This window comes from Leuciscus leuciscus (assembly GCF_965113295.1).
Source record: "Leuciscus leuciscus genome assembly, chromosome: 2".
NCBI lineage: Eukaryota > Metazoa > Chordata > Actinopteri > Cypriniformes > Leuciscidae > Leuciscus > Leuciscus leuciscus.
The window spans coordinates 59374979-59399362 of record NC_138726.1 but is presented as its reverse complement, the minus strand read 5'-3'; the positions used below and the strand labels follow the sequence as shown (position 1 = coordinate 59399362).

The 24384-nt window shown below is 37.9% G+C and overlaps 1 protein-coding gene and 1 long non-coding RNA gene across 4 annotated transcripts in view; one reads left to right on the top strand and one right to left on the bottom strand.

The window, feature by feature from the left end:
- LOC309492437 (uncharacterized protein) overlaps window positions 1-24384 on the bottom strand; it is a 49295-nt gene that overhangs the window by 23776 nt on the left and 1135 nt on the right. For 2 of the 3 annotated variants that reach the window (XM_082161411.1, XM_082161413.1), the window contains exons 2-4: window positions 12479-12665; window positions 11946-12061; window positions 11716-11806 (exon numbers count right to left, since the gene is read on the bottom strand). In XM_082161411.1, coding sequence (XP_082017537.1) covers window positions 11716-11806; window positions 11946-12061; window positions 12479-12623 — 352 coding nt within the window. In that variant the 5' untranslated portion in view covers window positions 12624-12665. The remainder of the gene's footprint in view (window positions 1-11715; window positions 11807-11945; window positions 12062-12478; window positions 12666-24384) is intronic. The other variant, XM_082161412.1, reaches the window with a different exon arrangement.
- Window positions 17301-24384, top strand: part of LOC309492563 — a 276178-nt gene continuing 269094 nt past the window's right edge. Inside the window, exon 1 of the long non-coding RNA XR_014203586.1 lies at window positions 17301-18228. This is a non-coding gene — a long non-coding RNA (uncharacterized lncRNA). The remainder of the gene's footprint in view (window positions 18229-24384) is intronic.

Here is a 24384-nt window from a genome sequence, read left to right as displayed (position 1 = left end):
TGAATGAAGGCCAGTATCACTGATATTAATACAGCTACTGATGTCTCAAGGAAATAGAACATCAGTTGAGGGCTGCAACTTCACTTTTAAATCTGACAATATCCTGGCCGGACTACTGTTGTCAGTGATATAAGTATTTGAAATGAACATGATTTCTTAATGTCTAGTGACATATCAGGGCCATTTTATGATTAATTAAAATACCCCCCCATTTTGAAACTTTAATTATAGCCATTCAACATTACAGTGTATTGAAAGCTATCTTTTTTTTAATTTATTTTTTACATTTAGTAGGCTTCAAATATATATATATATATATATATATATATATATATATATATATATATATATATATATTTAGAGGGATACTTCACCTCTGGAAAGATGAATGTGTATTTAAAATAGGTCATTTATGTAGAAGAAATGTGAAATTATTTTTGAATTTGGAGCTTTATAGACTAAGAAAAGCCAGAAAATTTATTTTTGGCTTATGTGGATGGAAGACAACAACTCCCAGAATGCACTTGCTTCACTGCCCTAGGAGGCCACTCCCAAGCCACGCCTACCGGTAAGAGAGCACAGTTGAAAACAACAAAGCTAGGCTACTAGCGAGTCTCCGTGATGAGTTTGCCCTGGATTTCGAGATCGCCCAAAATGTCCGGGATTCGGCTTTTGCGTTCTACAGTCGCCATTCATCATGTTTACTGTGGCGAGCAGGACGAGGCTGAGGGCCGCGGGAGAACGGCAGGAGGCCGGTTGGGTGATTACTGATGAGCGCGATTACTTTTCACCTGTGAGACGCGCCGGTCTCGTATCTCTCACAGAGGAGCGGGAATTTTCTTAGCAATGTTAAAACGCATATAAACCGATCACTTGTTTAGCGTTCATGTAAACACTACATTCAGATTCACCAATCGGAATGAATTCAGCTAGATTGAAACAAAAGGTGTGCATGTAAATAATGAATGGCGACCGCAGAAAGCAAAAGCCGAATCCCGGACATTTTGGACGATCTCGACAGCCGGACATGTCCGGGAAAAAGAGGATGGTAACCCCTACTACTCAGCTTTCTCCTACTACTCAGTTTTCTCCACAGAACAAGAGCCTGTTAGCTTAGCTTCCAAAGAAAGATGGCTGAACTATCCCTGCGTCCCAATGTGCATACTATCCAACCTATCTGCCCTAAATAGTATTGACAGTTACTAATGTCACATACTATTTAGGATGGATAGTATGCACATTGGGACGCAGGCTATGTGTACATTCTGTGAGTGAGATCCCACCCTCTATTTGCGGGTTGAAAACATGTGGGACAGCTCCTCCTACTGGCTGTAGTCTTTAGCCTCTGGCCAGAAAATCCTCCGATGACGCAATATGACGATTTTTGCGTCATCGGAGGATTTTTTCCAGATAAAAAATACATAAATCTCTCCTCTCAGGGGGATATGAGGGTGGAAAGCACGGTAATTCAAAAATACTACAGGTTTTCTACTAATACAAAGCTTAATGCTAAATCCTGAAGTATCCCTTTAAGTGAACTTTAATGGTGCGCTCACACCGGACGCGAATAGCGCGTCAGGCGCGAGTGATTTCAATGTCAAGTCAATGCAAAGACGCATTACGCGCGTAAAAAATTCCTGAGGCGAATACGCCTCATTTGCCCGAATGGCGCGAATGATTTTATGTAGTGCTCTTTGTGCATTCACGCGTTTGACGCGAATTCGCGTCTGCCGCCCGAGTTGAAAAATCTGAACTTCTGCGTCAATTCGCGCCGCGTTAACCAATCAGGAGCCTGCTTGCTGCTGTCACATGGTGAAGTAAAAAAAAGTATATCTTTTATCACATAAAAACTTGATTTCAACATACGAGACATATTCATTTTGTATTGAATGCTATTTATTCCATATCTAAATCCAGATTAATATTAAACATTATTATTCTAATGCAGAGGTCTTCAATCCTGCTCCTGGAGGGCCACTGTCCTGCAGAGTTTAGTTCCAACCTGCTTCAGCACACCTGCCTTTGAATATTAAAGCGATTCTGAAGAGCTAGATGAGCTGATTCAGGTGTGTTTGATTAGGGTTGGAACTAAACTTTGCAGGACAGTGGCCCTCCAGGAGCAGGATTGAAGACCTCTGTTCTAATCTAAAGACAACCAATATACTTTAGTGTATAAGAATAGTTTGTGTCTGGACAGTGTTGTGTGAAAAAAAACAAAAAAACACAGGACCAGTTAATTACTTTTGGAGGCTGGCTCCATTCATCATCAATACAAAAATAAATTACAGATTATGTGGGTGATGCCGAGGGTGATCCTTGCTCCAAAGCGGGACAACAGGTCATTAAACTGAGCGCGAGACAGGCGGAAGCACCGCTGATAGCGGCCGTCATCCAGGCGCAGCTCCTGGAGCAAATGAAAAGTGAAACTCGCCAAACTGGGTTCGCCTCCGAAGGGTCTGGTGGACCCAAATACGGCGCCGATGATCCCTACGCCGCTGTTCTGCTCTCCAGAGCAAATACAGAGCGGTGACTCTCTCGATAAATGATCGATCAACATCAGACATCTTGTAAAAAGATGGCCGCCAACGGGTTTCGGAACTTTTGCCTCTGACGCGCGTAAATTTCGCTTCAAACTTTTGATTTTACAAGAGAACTTTTTTAATTTTTCAAGAGCAAAATTGACGCGCAAATTTGACGAGCTATTCGTGTCCGGTGTGAACACACAGTAAGTGAAACAATCCTCACATCAACCCATAATAAATGTCATATTTACCTGTGCCCTTCCTGTCTAACAGTTAGGAAATATACAGAAATTGAATAAAGTTATCAAAGTTATATGCAGCCTGCACTGCATAAACTATAAATTAAATAGTTAATCCTTATTAAAGCTACAAAAGTTATTTAGTCAAGAGCAGTGAGTAATTTTCTCTGTTCCCTTTGTTCTTTGATTAACTTTACTGAAAGAAAGCTTTATTGGCTGCTGTCCCTTTAAGACCAGCCGCTGCTGCATGCGCCTCATTCTTTCACAACTCTTTACTTTTATTTAAGACTTTATTTAACTAATTTGTGACCGAGTGAATAAGGATTGTGTACGGGGTGGGGCATGTATTTATTTTGCTCTATAAATAGCTCAAAGGTTAGTAGACGGCGTAACTTCCTGACGCTTTAACCTTTTCCGTCTCCTTCCGGTGTTGTGACCCCGAAACGCCATAGTGAGGTGTGAGTGTGGCATTTGCAGTAATAGTTTGTACAAAGATGTTTAGTTCCCTTTCGAGGGAATTCGCGCTGCGTCGAGAATCGACACATTGGGGTGAATCGGACCCCAATGCCACCCCATTCTCCCGTGTTTGAGGAGCTGCTGGAGGTTGTGACCAGAGCGGTCAGTAAATTAAATATTGAATGGCCATCAGAGAAGCAATCTTGGTCACAACCTTCGCGCCGGAGTCTTCCATTTTTCACAGATCTCCACACTGAGGTGTCGAGATCGTGGGATAAGCCCTTCTCCTCACATATATTGAGCCCACTAGTACATAATTATTCATCCATTGTGGGTGCGAAGGAGAAGGGCTACAGGATGATGCCACGGGTCGAAGAGACTTTTGCATCACATCTCTCGCCCGATGCTGCATCATCCCTGAGGGCTCCGGCGCTTCCCTCCAAGCCCTGCCGTACATCGGCCTTGGTTGGGAAAGCTTATATGGCGGCAGGTCGGGCTGGTACATGCCTGCACACAATGGGGCAACTGCAGGCATACCAGGCCCACTTCCTCAAAGAGGAGGATGACAGCGGGGAGGTTGCCCTCGACGACATTAACCCACTGGGGTCGGCCGTATCGCCGGCGATACCAGCTCGCTTTTTTTTTTTTTTATCAGTTCAAAAGAGATTAATTTTGCTATGTTGACTTTGATATTACAAACAAGTTTCATACATCAATCGATTCTGTTAAATGTGTATTATTTTTGTGTATACTCACAATAAAAACAAAGGGTTGTGCTTTTCGCCAAATAAAGAAAAATAAACACGAAGCGAGTTCTGCCTTCTCTCTGTCAGTGAAGTCCATTCTGAAACGCGTCCGAAAATGAACAATAACTCAGCGAATACTCAGTCAAACAGGCATACAGACACACAGACATGAAGCTTGAATTCTCTTCTTTTAAATGAAGTAATTTATATAAAAAAATATATATATATTCTCTGTTCATGTAATCTTTATGAAAAGAGAGAGATGTCAGTCGTTCTCATCTCAGCTCATTACATTTTAATCTGCCCCGCCCACGGAGAGCGCGCGCTATTCAAACGCAAATGACTGAGACGATCCCATACAAACTGTGAACGCCCCCATATCAGCTCGAGAAAACACATCAAGTTTATTCAGATCATTGTACTTGTTTACACTGTCTCGCAGCGCTGTGAGGAATAATAATAATGGAAAATGTACCTCAGAAGTGCTGGTATTTCGAGGAGCAACGGATGGAATACTGTAGTAAGTTTTTTTTTTCATTCTCAAGTAAATCGCGTTTCTGTGTGAATGAATGAACGGCAGAGATGCGCTGTTTACCACAACTCGCAAAAAGACGGTTTAAATTTGAATTGCGTTTCTGTGTTGAAATAAATATGTTGAAATAAAATGTATTTGTATAAGCAACGTATTAAACTGCAAATTAACATTTATATTCCTTATAATAAAAACGAAAGACCTATGTTACAGACAAATGAAAGATAACATTTTGTTGATTAGTTTTGGATAGATTACACATTTTTACTGTAAAATATCTGCCACCTCAAATAAGCTTTTGTTTGCCAATTTTTGCTAATATGTTAAATATAGTATGTTTTGTCAATGTAGGCTATATTCGAAGTAATGAATCCTTAACTTTGAAATATGTATGATAAAATGTATACTTTAGTTTTTACAAAGAAAGATTACACTTCAATTGTTGTTGTAATTGTAACCTTTTTAATAAAAAATATATATTTACAAGGTAGATGTAAACTAATTTTAAAAGGTAAATATAAGCCTTTTCTTTAAATAATTTTTATTGTGTTTTATTATTGACAAATTTGTGGAGAGGATACATATCCTCCTGAGACCCAGAAAAAAAAAAAGGTTTTTGAATGTAGTTTTTTTCCATGTCATCACACTGTTTAGAGCACAATAAACAAATGGTAAAAAAAAACATTTTTGAAAAATAATATTTTATTCATACGTTATGCTATGTCCTCTGTAGTGGACACCAGGACTAAGTTGTTTAAAAAATAAAATGACAAGAAATTATATGTATAGGCAAAAACAATGGGATTTTTTTTCAATCACCAATACATTTTGGGGTTTCAGGATTTTTTTCAACCAAAATTTGTATAAAGATTATTTTCAACTATGTTATGAAAGAAATAACGGAATGAATTGATACTCCATTTTACTTTATGCAATATGTGGGTAAAATGGCCATAAATTAATATTCCCATTCACTGCAATGTATCTATAAACTGTATCTAATTTGCACATTAATGTGTTCTTGAAGCAACATTTAATGAAAAAAGAAGTGTAATAATTGGAGTAATAATTGGCAACGTTTTAATAATAATATATAATATTATATTATATTCATAGGAATATTGATGTATAATTTATTTCCATATTCACTTGTTGTGTCTCCTAAAATGCCTGATAAAGACGATTTAAGTCCTGATGTCCTTTACAGTGGACACGTTTGAAATCAATGCCCTGTTCTGTAACAGAAAGTATTTTTTTAATTTGAAACCCCATAACATTTTCCTGAGATGTTGTTTTATGAAATACAATTTGAAAAGTAGTCCAATTTAAATTATAATTACAATATATTATCATATTTCCATAAGAATGCTACATTTGATCACTAAATTAATGTCAGACATTTTTAAAGACCAAGGAGAAGTTGTTTTCATGGTGAAACCTCCAAACATTTGGTATCTCTGAAAAGCCCTGAATGTGCTCTTTACAGAACACCCAGGTTGTGCCATGTGCCATGTATGATGTCAGAGAAATTCACTAAAATATAATGTCCACTACAGTGGACAAAAGTCTATTCTTGGGTCCCAGGAGGATATTCCAAAACTGAAAATACAGTATGAGAATTAACTGCACAATTACTAGACATGTTTTCCTTGGATATTATACAATTTGCAAGCAAAATTTGTGAAATTTTTTTTTTTTTAAATTGACATGCTTCCAACTGTGAACCAATTTGGTAGAATATATATATATATATATATATATATATATATATATATATATATATATATATATATATATATATATATATATATATATATATTGCTCTTGCATTCTTTCTTGTGGCTATAGGTGACACACCTGAATGAATGGCTCATTAAGTATGCGGGCCCCATTGTCTCCTGAGGTGTGAACCACTACATATGCATGATGCTGTTGAATGGTTGACGCCCCTTGCGCATATTGACTTTACAAACAAAAAGTGTTTTACAAGATTTAAATCAATGTATTGTGTTATGTGAATGATAAGGGCAGGATGATTTTCACATCATTTTGAAGAAAAAACTCTAGGCAACGACATCCATTAGTCAAAAGTCTTATTGACACATATTTAGTATGTGTTTTGTGGCCTTATTTCAGAAACTTTAGTTTTTAGTTTTTTCAATAACCATGCATAAACATTATTCTCTCAAAAATACAAACATGTACATGCATGTTGCTCACATATTATGGTAGCCCTGTTTGTGCTAAATAGAGTGTAATTACACCTTTGCCATTAATATGTTTATAATCAACTGAAAAAAGTACAAATGTCAGGGCATGTCAGAACATCTCAAGGACCCCAAAAACCCCTTAGACCCCAGAGGGGTCTATACTAAATATGTGTCAATAAGACTTCTGAATAATGCATTTTGTCGCCTAGAATTTTTTCTTCAAAATGATCTGAAAATCATCCTGCCTAATCATTCACATAAAACAATACATTGATTTAAATTTTGCAAGACACTTTCTGTTTGGAAAGGCAATATGCGAGTGGGCGTTAACGACCAACACCATCATGCATATGTAGTGGTTCACACCTGAGGAGACAATGGGGCCCGCATACTTAATGAGCCATTCATTCAGGTGTGTCACTGAGCCACAAGAAAGAATGCAAGAGCAATATGTATATATATATATATATATATATATATATATATATATATATATATATATATATATATATATATATATATATTCTACCAAATTGGTTCACAGTTGGAAGCATCTAATTTTTATTTTATTTTTCCATGTCTAGTAATTGTGCAGTTAATTCTCATACTGTATTTTCAGTTTTGGAATATGTATCCTCTCCCCAAATTTGTCACTAATAAAACACAATAAAAATTATTTAAAGAAAAGGCTTATATTTACATTTGAATAGTTTGTTTACATCTACCTTGTAAATATATATTTTTTTATTAAAAAGGTTACAATTACAACAACAATTCAAGTGCAATCTTTCTTTGTAAAAACTAAAGTATACATTTTATCATACATATTTCAAAGTTAACGATTCTTTACTTTGAATATAGCCTAGGCTACATTGGAACAAACACATAATAACATATTATTTGATTACTTTATTTTTGACAAAACATACTATATTTAACATATGAGCAAAAATTGGCAAACAAAAGCTTATTTGAGGTGGCAAATATTTTACAGTAAAAATGTATAATCTATGAATGAATGAATGAATGAATTTTCTTCTTTTTTTCTTTTTCTTCTTCAGAACATGATCATTAGCAACAAAACATATTTTAACAGAAAACAATAAAACTAAAAGTCTCAGCATGTTCAAAAGAAATGAAAAAAAAAACAAGAAAGGAGAAGGAAGAAGCTAACTTATATTTGCCTTCCCCTTTTACACATCTAGCTTTGAAACGGCTACTGTTTACTCTTGCAAGATATCATAATTTATCCTTATTAAGAAAAAACTTAATCATTTAAAGTACATTTATCTGAATATAAATCACACAATATAATATAAAAAAATAGTAATAATAATTAAATATATGCAAAATGGCAAGAAACAGACGAATGGTAATTCAAATCAACCTCTTGAAGAGGAAATGAGATGTTTGTCCCATGTCCACCTTAATTTATATACTTTTCTAATATAGACATTTTAAACCTTCTTTTGAATTGCACAATATGTTTGCTTTCCTTAATTGTTATAGGTAAATTATTCCACAGCCTCACCCCGTTGACAGATATGCACATGCTTTTAAGTGTAGTACGTGCCATTGATTGAGAGAGATTTCCTCTCCTTCTTAAATTATATCTACTATCTCTTTCCTTAAACCATTTTTGAATATTATTAGGGAGTACTTTGTTTTTAGCTTTATACATAATTTGTGTGGTCTTAAAATCCACTATGTCTTTAAATTTTAATGTTTGTAATTTTAAAAATAAATCATTTGTATGTGCATGATAGCCAACATTGCAAACTATTCTTATTGCCTTTTTCTGCATAGTGCATATCGTCTTTAGGGTGGTTTTATAGGTATTGCCCCACACCTCTGTACAATAGGACAAATAAGGAAGAAAAAGCGCACAATATAAAATATACATTGTTTCCTGGTTCAACATGGGTCTCACTTTACAGAGTATACCAATGATCTTTGCCAATTTAGAACTAATGCAATTGACTTGTGGTTTCCAGCTGAGCTTATGGTCAATTATTACTCCCAGAAAGGAGTTTTCATAAACTCTTTCTAATCTGGTGTTATCACACAGTACTTCAATAGTTAAGTCTTCAGGAATTCTACGTTTCCCAAAAATCATAAATTTAGTTTTCTTTATATTGAGAGATAATTTGTTTAAATCAAACCACAATTTAAGCTGAACCAACTCTTGAGAGACAATCTTCAACAGATGTTGAAGATTCTCTCCTTCACAAAATATATTGGTTTCATCTGCAAAGACTACGAATTTCAACAAATCAGAAGTTTTAACAATATCATTTATGTATAATGTAAATAATTTTGGTCCTAGTATTGAACCTTGTGGTACACCATACCATCTATCCAAAACTAGTCAACGAAATGTTGTCTTTCATATGTCTGTAACATAAGTCTTTCGTTTATATAAGAAATATAAATGTTAATTTGCAGTTTAAAGCCACAATATGTACCTTTTTTGCTTTAAAAATAGCAAAAATCACTATATCTATGTTATATATTTTTTTTAGTTGTGTACTTACATTATCCCGACTGTTTCCAACAACTTTCAAACCAGGAGAAATTTGTAATTTAATTCGAGAAACGTCCCGTTTCTTTATTTCCGTTTTGTCGCCGTCAATGGCGTCATATCCGCGTTGTCCCTGGTTTCCGCTCGTACTGCCATGGCAACCAGAGCTATGAACCAGAGCCCTCTGATAGTAACCAAAGTATACCTCTGATACGCATTTCCCCCGATCACTCTTCTCCCAGGAGTTCTAGAGAGGGTCCGGCGTTACGGGATCAGCTTGCTCCTAGTAGCCCCGTACTGTCCGGCCCGAGTATGGTTTTCAGACATCATAACTCATAGGCATCATAGCTCTGATGCCTAAGGGGCAATGAAGGCCCTTAGACTCATAAGCCAGCACGATAGCATCCACTATCCAGAGCAATAATGTTTTCTTTGTCACCGCAAGCCTTTTGTTGTGGCTGCCAAAACATATGAAGAGCTGTTCTGACTGCCTGAACAGGGCAGAACGCTCCAAATAGACTCTGAGAGCCCTAACAGGGCAGAGTATATTCTCTTTCGTCCTCTGGCGAGGGAAGAGCTGACCTAGCGAAATGACCTGCGCTCTGAACGGAGTGGAGAGCACTTTAGGAACATAACTATGCCTTGGCTTAAGGACGACTCTAGGCCCAAACTCAGGGCAGGACGTGCTCACTGGTAGCGCTTGCAAATCACCCACTCGCTTGACTGATGCCAGTGCCAGTAAGAGAGCAGTTTTGAGCAAAAGAGGCTTCAGGTCAGCGCACTGAAGAGGCTCAAATGGGGCACCCTTCAATGCTTCCAGGACCGTGCAGAGGTCCCAGATAGGCACAGAGGGGGGGTTGAGGAGGGTTTTTACCTTCCTGCCCCTTTGAGGAAGCGCACAACTGCTCTTGCAAAAAGGAGAGCACCTTTGTCGCTCCGCATGAGTAGGGATCGAGGCTCTGTGCTGCACACCAGCTGGAAAATACTACCCAATTTAGAGCGTAAAGATGCCTTTTGCTTCAGTGATGGTTTTTAGCACCCTATCCGGGAGACACCCGGATACCCGTTGAAGGGCCATACATGAAGGGCCCACAAGCCGTGACAGAGATGCCAGATCTTCCCGTTCGCCTGCGTGAGGAGAAAAATGTTCGGCAAGGAGCGTTGTCTTCCGAGGCGAAGAGGTCGACCTCTGCCTAGCCGAAGATGCTCCATATCAGCTGAATCGTTTGTGGGTGAAGAGACCATTCCCCTGGGGGAACATTGTCTCTGGATTTTTGGCCATGGTGTGCAGGTTGTTCGACTTGAGTCCACCTTGGTGATTTATATAGGACACCACTGACTTGTTGTCCGTCTGGACCAAGACGTGGTGGCCTTTTAGGTATGGGAGAAAAGCTTTCAGTGATAGAGCAACCGCTCTCAGAAAAGGAGTTTTCCCATAGCGTAAGCTACTTACACAATACGAGAGACCTCTCAAAAGGGAACCCCGGTGGCGTAGTCAGGATCAAGTGTGACATTTGGGTAGCGCCACGGTTACACATTTAAGTCTGCTCTTAAGAGGATACTCGACAAAACTGACATTTTGGGATTGTTATTGTTCGTTCAAGCGCGAAAGAGAACTCGATTCTGTCGCTGTCTGTGCATCGTGTGTGTGTCACATAAACAGGACAGTGCGTTCTCTGTTCTCTTTTGTCTTACTGCGCTTGAATGGTTTAAAAGCATTTAAATGAATAAGAGGGTGATGTAACGCTAGCAAAAGGCTGGCAGAAAATATTAATGCTGCATTAATTGCGTTAAATATTTTAACGTGTTAAACTGGACAAAAATTAATAGCATGCATGTGTTAACGCATTAACGTTGACAGCACTAATTTGAATATAACTAAATGTAACTAACGTTACCTGTTGTCAACTCACTTCTTCACTACACCTCGACCGCTGTGTGTGTGTGCCCGCGCTGATGTGTGCGACAGAGAGAGCAGAGGCTGCAGACCCGTTTAATAACACGTTTCGGTGCCCATCGCTAAACAACATGTTCATATCGCAATGATACTGAAATTACAATTCATCTTTCAGCCCTACTTTCTAACCTCATAAAAAGACTCAAATGCAAATTAAGGTTAATTTTTACGTTCGGGTTGGAACATGCCTGCCGTTAGCTAAATAAAAATGATTGATGCCTCCGTGCAGCATGCACACGCAAAGCCGGGAATAGGGCGGAGCTAGATGGATTGTGAATTAAACCAATAACGTTACCCGTTTTCTGAACAAGCACGCTCCATCACTGGTTTTGTTTTAAAGGAGAAAAAAACATACATTGCTGGACTCGGTCGAGACCAATGACGAAGTCCTTGTGCAAATACCAATGAGTCCAAGACAATAGAAAAACGTCCTACTGATTCATAGCATGCAGTTATTATAAAGTTTTACCAAACGGTAATAGATTAAAGGGAACATTACCATCCGTCTCTAAGAAAATTAAAACAAACACACCTTCAAATGAATCCACATAGGAAACAATATATCCATGATTCAGAGACTCCATGATCTTGATTTCCTTCCTGCCTGCGTGAAGACTCTTTTTCTGAGAGGAATTTTAATTTTTTTTCATTATATTTGTGGCAAAAAAATCACTTAAACTTAAAAATGAAGCTTACACACACATATTGAAAAATTATATTTTAATAAACTAATTATTATGGCATATTAATGATTTTACTTACATCCCTGCAGTTGAACTCTTTGACCGCATAGGACACTCCCTCTTTTTTGGTCAGAAACACTTTTCCAGATACCCTTTGTTCATCCATTACAGTGTGTCCATGTTTTTCTAACACTCCTAAAATCAAAGTTTAGAATTAGAAACAAAATGTCCCCAAATATTGTTAACGATAAATTTATTTTAAGATTTTTAACGATAATTAAAATTCGTTTTTACGATATTTTTAATTTTTGAAACGATACCCAGCACAAATTACCAGGGATTTTTTTTTTTTTTTTATTGACTTTGCTGAATTGACTCTATGAACTTCAAATATGAGTATGAGAATATGCGATTAAGGAGTGTTAGCACTGAATTTTAGCACATTCAATTTATGGATCAATCGATATGAAATACACATACACAGGACTAAATGTAATTTTCATTTACCTTTAAACAAAAAAACAAAAAAAATGGTCATTTTCTGAGGGTGATTTGATGTTTAAAGCTGCTAACACAAAACTGATGTTGCTCAAATTCATGAAATGTACTTACTCTTTCTGAATGAAGGAGGTTGTCCAATGCTCTTATTTGAGGATTCACTGTTAGCACTGTAACCACTGTAACCACTGTCAGCAGCACTGTAACCACTGTAACCACTGTCAGCACTGGCATCAGAGAGTTTGCGATAGTGATGCATCTTTGGGGGGGGGGGGGGGGATACGTCCTCTTAATAAAGAATCTATGAAATTCACATGTTAAATATTGTTAAATGAGCCCCTTTAGTGTTCAGCTCAACATATAATACAACTAAATATTCCTTGTGAATCTTAAATCTGTGGTAACTTGTTATTGAATTTCTGAGCATGAAACATTACAATTTTTTAATTGCTTGCACACTAAAAGTGTTACTTGAGGCTCACTCAGTGAAACCATTCACACATGTACCAAATCTTCAGACCAAGTCTGCAAAACTACAAGCACATTATGGGCCCTATCTTGCACCCAGCGCAATTGACTTTGTACAGCGACGCATGTATCATTCCTATTTTGCACCTGCGCAAAGCGGACTTTTCCCTCCACAGACGCACGTCGGTTAACTAAGAAATACACTTGCGCTCCCGGGGGCGGCTCAGCGCAAAGAGGAGGCGTGTTCCGGCGCAAACGTTCCTTCATGCGATTTTGCACGTTTAGAAAACAATTGCGCCACTAACCAGGAAAAAATAGTTTAAAGTCAGTGGCGCGTTGCGCATGTTATTCATATGCTATTTTAAGAGCGCATGCTTGGCCATAATCAATGTAGCGTGTGCACAACGCGCACTTTGATTCTCTCATCTACACAGAAGCAGCAGTTTTCATTTTTGCAAATCATACATTATTACGATAGATAGATAGATAGATAGATAGACAGACAATTTATTATAAAAGCATACAACTTACACATTTACCCAAATTATCATACGCCTGTTTAACTGAAGTTAATTTGGGTGGGTTTCTCCATCCCCAACGTCCCTGACGAGAACGTCGGTCTCCTCGGCTGTGAACCGCTCCTGGCGCGCGCCTGGCAAATCCGCCGTTATAATAGGAATCCGCTATAGAATAAGCGCGTCTGCTCTTAAAGGGAATGTGAGATGACGCTCTGATTGGTTTATTTCACGTTACGCCCAAACCACACTTATGAATAATGAAGCTACTTCAGACCAACCCCTTTTAGATTTGCGCCGGGCGCAAGAGTAATTTATCCCGCCGGTATAATAGCAACAGCGCCGGAGACCCACCCACAAAGTTACTTGCGCTTTGCGCTTGACACTTCCGTTTCAGACCGTTAAAATAGGGCCCTATATGCTTTACACTCAGTTTGCAATTTGTAAAACAAGGTTTTAGCAAACTGCTCTACAGTATTTTATTTGCTTATATTTTTGCTGTGACTTTCTGTAGCCTGTTTTGTTTCTTTTTTTTTTTTTTTTTTTACCATTGTTGAGATTGATATGCTGATTTTTAATGTTTGTGTGTGACTCTAAAGGATGTTGTTTAATTTTTTGTGCATGACGCTTAAAATCCATCATTATAATGGAGTGTTGTTGGAACTCTTGCTGTAGTTTCACAGTGGTTGTAATGTAAAATTTAAGTCTGTTAATAATGTAACACTTTTGATAAGTAATTAAACACTGAGATCAGTGAATCAAGCGTGATATAACGCTATCATCTCTTTCTCTTCACTATCATTTACAGGATAAACATGAATGAACATCAGAAGGTATGTTGAAAGATTTAGAACAACTTACTGAGAAGTATCTGGTGTAATCGCTCAATCAGTGTGATCCGCGGAAATAAAACAGCTTGTAAACAATGTCACGTAGCATTACATTCACTTTATTGAAGCCGTGTGGATTACTTTTATGATGATGGATGCACTTTTTTGGGGCTTTAAAAATCTAAGGTACCATTTACTCCCATTATAAAGCTTGGAAGAGCAGTCCTAGTAAGCATACTGATTGTGTTTGGCTGAAAAAAGAAAGTCATCTAGGATGGCTTGAGGGCGAGAAAATTATGGGAACATCTAAATTTTTGGGTGATCTAACCCTTTAAGGTATGTTTTACCTTTACATGGAATGGAACTGAATTATATTCTCTTATTTAAACTTTTTTTATTATTATTTGATATATAGATTTAAAATAGTATGTCCATTTTGCATAGGCAAAAAAAAAAAATATATACAAATCGTTTGATATATGGTGTCATACTTGATACAGAACTTACAATTTATTACAAATAAAAATCTATCAAATCAAATCATCATACATCAAATGTATAAGTTTTAACTCACACGGTAAGACTTTTCTTCTATCATGTTTCCACCTCACAGAAGACCTTCACAACTCTAGTTATCGGCTAAACACAAAATAATTCATTACAAATAAACACTCATTAATGAACAATTGGATATATAATATAGTTATCTGTATATATGTACTGTATGTATGTATGTATACACTGTAAAAAGAGAAGTGTTATGAAGGATTACAAATTTAAAAATCTATTTCAGATATGCTTCCTTACATAAACATCACGGTGAAGAATACTGATTTTAGCATTTGAGGTTTTAATTTAGATTCCAATATAAACTGAGAAAGTTTAGCAGCTGTTATGATGATTATATCAAGAGATTACTGCCAATTTCTGTTTTCTAAATGAGTCAGATCACTGATACTCTCTTCCTTTTGTTCTGCAAATGGCTTTCAGAGCCCCAGCCCCAGACGTTGAATCGTTATGCTGATTGAATTAGGATTGGCCAGACCCTCAGTCTACGGTGTGTTACCTAAACCTGTATACTCATTTACATGCTTTGTTTGAAATTGTCTCCACCTCCAAAAGTCCCTCCTCCTAAAATGCCTATAAGATACCATGTAAAGTTACTTTTAGATTAGATTGTTGGATGACTGCAGCAACGCTCAGCGAAGTCCTCAATAAAGAAAAACTTCTGCTTGAACGATATCCCAACATCTCCTGGCCTTGCTTCGATGAAGGAATAAAGTTTCCAACAGTTAACAGCGCACAGAGTGTGTTGATGGTATTTTGACACATGTTGTATAGATTTTTAACACAATGTGTGTTAAAATGTAACTGGATAGAATAGCACTGTGGAGGGCGTTTGTGTTTATGAAAAAAAAAAATATATATGTTTTAAATGGTCTCCCATAAAAAGCTTTAAAATAAATAAAACAATAAATTAAAATAAATAAATAAAATATACATTTTTAAAACCTTTTATTTTTCTTTTTCACTTGTTAATATTAACCAGATTTACTGTATTTCTGTCAGACATGTACAGAAGCTCGTATTGATTTTTTACTCTTTATTAAACGTCACTGGACTATAAAACAAGTTAACGATACGTTTTTGTGTTTATCCAAACACCATCATCCTCAGTTGTAAAAACTCTGGCAAATATACACATACAGTCACATGTAATTGATGAAAAATTGAAAAATGTATGTCTTAACTAATCAGTATGTAATATAATTTTATGATTGTGTTAAGTATCAGTTAGTTAATCAATAACTAATGAATTCTGTCATACCTCCTGAAGAACTACCATTAACCTATTCTAATTCATTAGTTATTGATTAACTAACTGTTACTTAACACACTCATAAAATACTGATTAGTTAACACATCTTAACTTAGTAGTTAACAGTAGTGAAGAAGTAGTTAATGAATAATTACATATTAGCTCTTCAATAATTCCTTATTAGTTTTGCAGTAAGTAAGAAACAGTATTCTAAAGTGTATCCGGTATCCGGTATCCTGGTATCCGATCTGTTAAAACATCCTAATGTCCAACAAATTCACAAACTGTTGGGGACAATGTCAGGTAATCATTTTAATACAATGAAAACAATTATATTTCTTATGAAAATTAAATTCCTAGAGATAGATCAACGTTCTAATGAATATAGACATTTTATATTCATATTGATTGCTCTACAAATAATTATTATAAGTTGACAACAAACGATATAGCTTATTAATTAGCCTACTACATTACTTTGCATGAAAAATAGCACAATGCTATTATCCAGAGAGCGATTAATCTTTATCAGACTTTTTCCTCCTAAATATTTTAAAATTTAGTGTATAGCCCACAGTTAAACTTGATATCCAATGTTGTTTTGAGTGTTTTAGACTAAATGAAACGCAACTAGGCTATAATGAATAATTTCATTTATTTGACTTGACTGAAGCGTGCCGCGTTATTAGTAATGTGAACGGAATGGAATAGCAATAAGTCAATGGGAAATTACACGGATAAAAACAGACAAAAAGAGAGAAGTTTTAAAACTCAACTAACTCCGTCAGAGTGATGGATATCCTAATAGTTAGTCTATTGCAACTTCTGCATATCTATCATGTTACAGTGTGTGTAATCTTATGGATTACATTAATACACATTAATACTGATATTAGCACTAATTTGGGCAGTGTCATTGGAGATTAAATAGGCTACAAAATTCATTTTCAGTATTGCAAATCTTTGAAGCTACCAGGAGAAAAACATTATGGGCCACAATGTAAAAGCTTATACACTCACCTAAAGGATTATTAGGAACACTTGTTCAATTTCTCATTAATGCAATTATCTAATCAACCAATCACATGGCAGTTGCTTCAATGCATTTAGGGGTGTGGTCCTGGTCAAGACAATCTCCTGAACTCCAAACTGAATGTCAGAATGGGAAAGAAAGGTGATTTAAGCAATTTTGAGCGTGGCATGGTTGTTGGTGCCAGACGGGCCGGTCTGAGTATTTCACAATCTGCTCAGTTACTGGGATTTTTTTCACGCACAACCATTTCTAGGGTTTACAAAGAATGGTGTGAAAAGGGAAAAACATCCAGTATGCGGCAGTCCTGTGGGAAAAAAAATGCCTTGTTGATGCTAGAGGTCCGAGGAGAATGGGCTGACTGATTCAAGCTGATAGAAGAGCAACTTTGACTGAAATAACCACTCGTTACAACCGAGGTATGCAGCAAAGCATTTGTGAAGCCACAACACGCACAACCTTGAGGCGGATGGGCTACAACAGCAGAAGACCCCACCGGGTACCACTCATCTCCACTACAAATAGGAAAAAGAGGCTACAATTTGCACAAGCTCACCAAAATTGGACAGTTGAAGACTGGAAAAATGTTGCCTGGTCTGATGAGTCTCGATTTCTGTTGAGACATTCAGATGGTAGAGTCAGAATTTGGCGTAAACAGAATGAGAACATGGATCCATCATGCCTTGTTGCCACTGTGCAGGCTGGTGGTGGTGGTGTAATGGTGTGGGGGATGTTTAATTGGCACACTTTAGGCCCCTTAGTGCCAATTGGGCATCGTTTAAATGCCACGGCCTACCTGAGCATTGTTTCTGACCATGTCCATCCCTTTATGACCACCATGTACCCATCCTCTGATGGCTACGTCCAGCAGGATAATGCACCATGTCACAAAGCTCGAATCATTTCAAATTGGTTTCTTGAACATGACAATGAGTTCACTGTACTAAAATGGCCCCCACAGTCACCAGATCTCAACCCAATAGAGCATCTTTGGGATGTGGTGGAACGGGAGCTTCGTGCCCTGGATGTGCATCCCACAAATCTCCATCAACTGCAAGATGCTATCCTATCAATATGGGCCAACATTTCTAAAGAATGCTTTCAGCGCCTTGTTGAATCAATGCCACGTAGAATTAAGGCAGTTCTGAAGGCGAAAGGGGGTCAAACACAGTATTAGTATGGTGTTCCTAATAATCCTTTAGGTGAGTGTATGTTTAAATGCATCCACTATCACCATTATTATGGAATATGTCATACAGATTTTATAAAATAATATAATTTGTGGATAAGATAATAGGTAATCGCGCCCGTGCGTGTTTAACTTTCACGACGTAATCGACTAGTGATGTGTCGTTCATGAAAGATTCGTTCATTTTGAACGAATCTTTAATATGACTCGGGACTACCGAGTTGTCTCAGAGAGTGATTCGTTCATTTTGTGTTGACCGCGCATGCGCATTACGCAACATATAGGTTCTGAATCTGTACTGTAAACAGAAATGATTAGTTCATCTTTCGAGTCTCGAGTTCGGGTTCGGGTCCGAGTCTTTCGTTCTTCCTGTCAGTCCCATAGAGGCTATGCTGTCAGTACCGGAAAGAGAAAAGATTAGTTCATCTTTCGAGTCTCGAATTCGGGTTCGGCCGGATCCGAGTCTTTCGTTCTTCCTGTCAGTCCCATAGAGGCTATGCTGTCAGTACCGGAAAGAGAAAAGATTAGTTCATCTTTCGAGTCTCGAATTCGGGTTCGGCCGGATCCGAGTCTTTCGTTCTTCCTGTCAGTCCCATAGAGGCTATGCTGTCAGTAACGGAAATAGAAAAGATTAGTTCATCTCTCGAGTCTTCGGGTTCGAGTCCTTCGTTCTTTTGTCACGTGACTTGTCACCGTATTGAATACTAATTCACAACCTTTTTACAAACAAGCGCGTAGTTATTTTTTTATTTTATTTTTACTTTTACAGTTACGTGATGCGTTTCTGTTCTCAAATGTATAGGCTATATTTGTGAATTTCTGTCATGAAGATTATTTCCTATAACATTGAATGTGATATTTAAGAGTTGGTTAATGCAAAAGCTTTATCCGTATGTGGGGGAAACCACTTTGATGAGACTCGTTTACAGTGGATTATAATTTTCAGTTAATATCATAGACATACAAATATGGGAAATATATTGACTATTCAAGTCTAACTTCACAAATTCAAGTCAATTAGACTATTACTAATTTTGAATCCACTCTAATTTATTTTTCTCTATTGAGTTGTTATGATTTTTTTTGTCCTTGTGTTATTAATGAATAAAAATCTGTTAAAAATTTTTTAAATGAAGTGTTATGTATTTTGGATTCATGCCTATTTTTGAGTGTTATTTTAGTGATTTTTTAGTCACCTAAAGTTTCAAACCTACACCTTTGTAACATAGCTTATAGGCCTATAGCCTATATATATATATATATATATATATATATATATATATATATATATATAACAATGTGTGTTGTTATTATAATATAACAACAAAAATAATAATAATAATAATAAAACACACCACAGATGCACAGGAAACATTTAGAAAAGAGACGGACAGGGGCAATAATTATTTTTCAGATAATGTTTATTGCACATATTTTGTATTTTAATTCCTAAATATAAAACAATATATATTCAGACGCAGTCAATAATACGAATCTAATGTTGATGCAAGATACCAGCGGTCACGTGACAAAAGAACGAAGTACTCAAACCCGAAGACTCGAAAAAATGAACTAATCATTTCTGTTTCTGTATAGTGCTATGGGTTTGTGGCTTGAAGAACGAACGACTCGAACCCGAAGACTCGAGAGATGAACTAATCTTTTCTCTTTCCGTTATAGTAGTGGGAAGTTCGGATCATTTTACTGACTCGGATCTTTATGTCTCGTTCAGCAAAATGAACGAATCTTTTTTCGAGTCATTTCGTTCATTTCGTTCATTTCAGCATAATATAATTAAAATGGCATGTTAAATATCCCAACACATCTAGTACTTACGAAAATGTTGATTACATTTGTAAAAATAATAAAAAATAAACTATAGGGTAATGCAGCCAAAGCCAAATTATAAGAAACCGAAATGTTTTATTAATTGATTAGTTGTTGGGTCTTAAATTCAGGCTATTTCAGTCTGACTCTGTTAGTTCACCTCAACTCCTGATCCGAGACGTTCTTTCCTTTGCAACTTCATAATTATCACGTTTGTTCTCCTCCTCTCGTGTCTCGAGACGTTAGTTGTCGACTCGTCAGTGTCTGACTCTGATCTGTCTGCTGGGCCGTGCCGTACGATTCTTTAATTGGAGATACATTTGAAGTCCGAAGCCATATATTCTTAACAGCTTTACCAAAATTTTACTCCAAAAACACATTTTAATTTTTTTTTATTCTTTTTAAGAGTCACAAAATGTTAGAGTGTAAAACTAGAAAATATTTTATTTTAAAAGCTATTTCATGATGCTGAAAGTCATGATATCATACTGTCCTTAGTGGGTGGTACTTTTTTCAAACAAGGGTAAAATATGCATTAAACATGTTTTAAATTACAAATTTCAGGTTGGGGTTTTAATTATTTTGTTTATAAATTATTATTGGTGACAGTTTCCAAATTATGCTAAATTAATTTGTTTAAAAGTAACTTTTATTGTTGAAAAATACCAATCCATAAATCCTGTGTCAATTCTGTTACTACATGTCATTGTCTCTTTAAATTATGCTTATCTGTCGCATCAGTATCCTAAGCAACGCAAGATGATGTCACTTCCCTTTTGGTTTTAAACTCTGAAGAACTAGGAGGTATGTGTTTTGTTCTCTCTGAAGCCATGTAATCTTACAGGCACTTGCACCAAGAGTTCTTATATAACATGTCAAAACTGAAGGGAAAGCAAAGTTCAAAGATATTAACAAAAGGAGGTATTAAAAGTTTTTTAAATCATCTTTAGTATCAGGCCATGTGCTCTTAGCCTTTATGCTAGCATGTGGTGTTATTAGTAAAAAATGCTAAAAATGTCAACTCTGTTACTGTCAATTCTGTTACCAAGGTACGGTAACAGAATTGACCAATGTCCATGCCTTGGTTTTCACACTGCCCCTGCCTTGGTTACAATCACACAATGATGCAAACACACACAAAAATGCATACTGTGTGTTTATAGCCACACACACACACACACACACACACACACACACACACAGAGACACACTGATCAATTGGGTTATTCTACCATGATCAGAGGATTTCAACACACACACAGACACACACATGCACCATCCACCCAAGCATGTGTGGTTATTTGTCATGCTACCGTACAATAATATAATAATAATAATGTAATACAATGTAATATAATGTCAAAATGTGTGCCTCAGACATGCCACTCTCTGCTGCGGAGAAACAGAGTAGATATCGAGCGAGACGTGATGCTACCCCAGAGAGAAGAGAGGATAACTTAAAAAAGGATAGGGAAAGATGGAGGCACAAGAAAGAAATGGGAAGAGTCAGATTGGTTGCAGACTTAACACCAAGAGAGACGCAGAGCGGACGCATTAGCTAACAGTGGGAAAGATGTGCCAAATGCACAAAAACTTTTTCAAGCATTGGTGGATGCACCATCATCAGTGAAGCTGTTCTACATTGAAGAACATGCCATTAACATCGCAATGGCATACCTGTCAAGTTTTGGATTTGAAAATAAGGGAAATTTTCCGGCGCCCACCGCGAGTTTTTCTGTTTTTTCCCGCGTTGTCACCAGACTGTAAGGGTTGTCACTCATCATCTGACCTCACACACTAACCTCGCGACAACTGCCACCTACAGTACCTGTAGTAGCTGCAGGTGGCAGTTATCGCGAGGCTACTGACAGACTCAGATTAGGAATGTTTTTTTGTTATTTTTTTACTCTGCCCGGGCCCGGGGTAGCCTATTTTTATTTTTTTTAATTACGCAGGTTAAAAACCGGGAGATTTACGGGAAAATACTAATACGGGAGGATGGCGGGAAAGAAGGGTAAAATACGGGACTTTCCCGGCCAAAACGGGATACTTGACAGGTATGCGCAATGGAGGTGATGCCAAAGTCACTTCCTGTCGTACCCTTCACCATGAAAATCCACCAAGTGGTCACGGTCTTCCCATATCAGCTAATTTACCGGGATGTGAGTTGCTCCTGTTCCACTCAGCAAAAGTTGGTGTGCCAGTGCCACCAAACAAAGACATTCAAGTTCCCTGCTGATCCTCTCACATTAAATGGAAAGCAGAGAGTTGGACAAGAGAGAGCTGTTGGAGAAGAGAGAACCGTTGGAGAAGATAGAGCCGTTGGAGAAGAGAGAACCGTTGGAGAAGAGAGAGCCGTTGGAGAAGAGAGAACCGTTGGAGAAGAGAGAGCCGTTGGAGAAGAGAGAACCGTTGGAGAAGAGAGAGCCATTGGAGAAGAGAGAGCCGTTGGAGAAGAGAGAACCGTTGGAGAAGAGAGAGCCGTTGGAGAAGAGAGAGCCGTTGGAGAAGAGAGAACCGTTGGAGAAGAGAGAACCGTTGGAGAAGAGAGAGCCGTTGGAGAAGAGAGAACCGTTGGAGAAGAGAGGACCTTTGGAGAAGAGAGAGCCGTTGGAGAAGAGAGAACCGTTGGAGAAGAGAGAACCGTTGGAGAAGAGAGAACCGTTGGAGAAGAGAGAACCGTTGGAGAAGAGAGAACCGTTGGAGAAGAGAGAGCTGTTGGAGAAGAGAGAACCGTTGGAGAAGAGAGAACCGTTGGAGAAGAGAGAGCCGTTGGAGAAGAGAGAACCGTTGGAGAAGAGAGAACCGTTGGAGAAGAGAGAACCGTTGGAGAAGAGAGAGCCATTGGAGAAGAGAGAACCGTTGGAGAAGAGAGAACCGTTGGAGAAGAGAGAGCCGTTGGAGAAGAGAGAACCGTTGGAGAAGAGAGAACCTTTGGAGAAGAGAGAGCCGTTGGAGAAGAGAGAACCGTTGGAGAAGAGAGAACCGTTGGAGAAGAGAGAACCGTTGGAGAAGAGAGAACCGTTGGAGAAGAGAGAACCGTTGGAGAAGAGAGAGCCGTTGGAGAAGAGAGAACCGTTGGAGAAGAGAGAACCGTTGGAGAAGAGAGAGCCGTTGGAGAAGAGAGAGCCGTTGGAGAAGAGAGAACCGTTGGAGAAGAGAGAACCGTTGGAGAAGAGAGAACCGTTGGAGAAGAGAGAACCGTTGGAGAAGAGAGAGCTGTTGGAGAAGAGAGAACCGTTGGAGAAGAGAGAACCGTTGGAGAAGAGAGAGCCGTTGGAGAAGAGAGAACCGTTGGAGAAGAGAGAACCGTTGGAGAAGAGAGAACCGTTGGAGAAGAGAGAGCCATTGGAGAAGAGAGAGCCGTTGGAGAAGAGAGAACCGTTGGAGAAGAGAGAACCGTTGGAGAAGAGAGAGCTGTTGGAGAAGAGAGAGCCGTTGGAGAAGAGAGAACCGTTGGAGAAGAGAGAACCGTTGGAGAAGAGAGAGCCATTGGAGAAGAGAGAGCCGTTGGAGAAGAGAGAACCGTTGGAGAAGAGAGAACCGTTGGAGAAGAGAGAACCGTTGGAGAAGAGAGAACCGTTGGAGAAGAGAGAACCGTTGGAGAAGAGAGAGCCGTTGGAGAAGAGAGAGCCGTTGGAGAAGAGAGAGCCGTTGGAGAAGAGAGAACCGTTGGAGAAGAGAGAACCGTTGGAGAAGAGAGAGCTGTTGAAGAGAGAGATGAAGACCAACAGACAGACATACACTGGGAGAGCCAGGATGTGGTTGGACAATGGTGTGTCCTCACATATGACCATGATATCTATCCTGGTACCATCCTGGAGGTCAATGAGACTCATGTGAGGGTCAAGTGCATGCACCAAATAGGAAAAAAATAGATTCTTTTGGCCTGGTCGTGAAGATGTTCATTGGTACCCACATCAGGACATCCTCAGATTAATTCTACCCCCGACCAAGGTTGCGACACGGCATGTAGAGATCCAGAGGGATATCTGGTCGAGTATTTCTCAATAACTCAGCAGTTATTTTCTTGTTATGGGCATGTTCTGGTTTGTTTGGGTCAATTCTGTTACCCCCGTCAATTCTGTTGCCAGATGTGTCAATTCTGTTTTTAGTCTTTCATCTTGAATATTAATGAGATAATACATTGAAATATCAAACTACTTAATATTGTTATTTTTATATTGTGCAAGAGTAAGATATATGTTATAGTTGTATCTCTACCCTGTAATGTTCAAGTAATTTGATAAAAAAACAAGTGCACCCTTTGGATAATCCACTATTGCCTGGGGGTGAATCTAATTTTGAAGTTGTATAAATATAACATTTAATATCTGTTTTA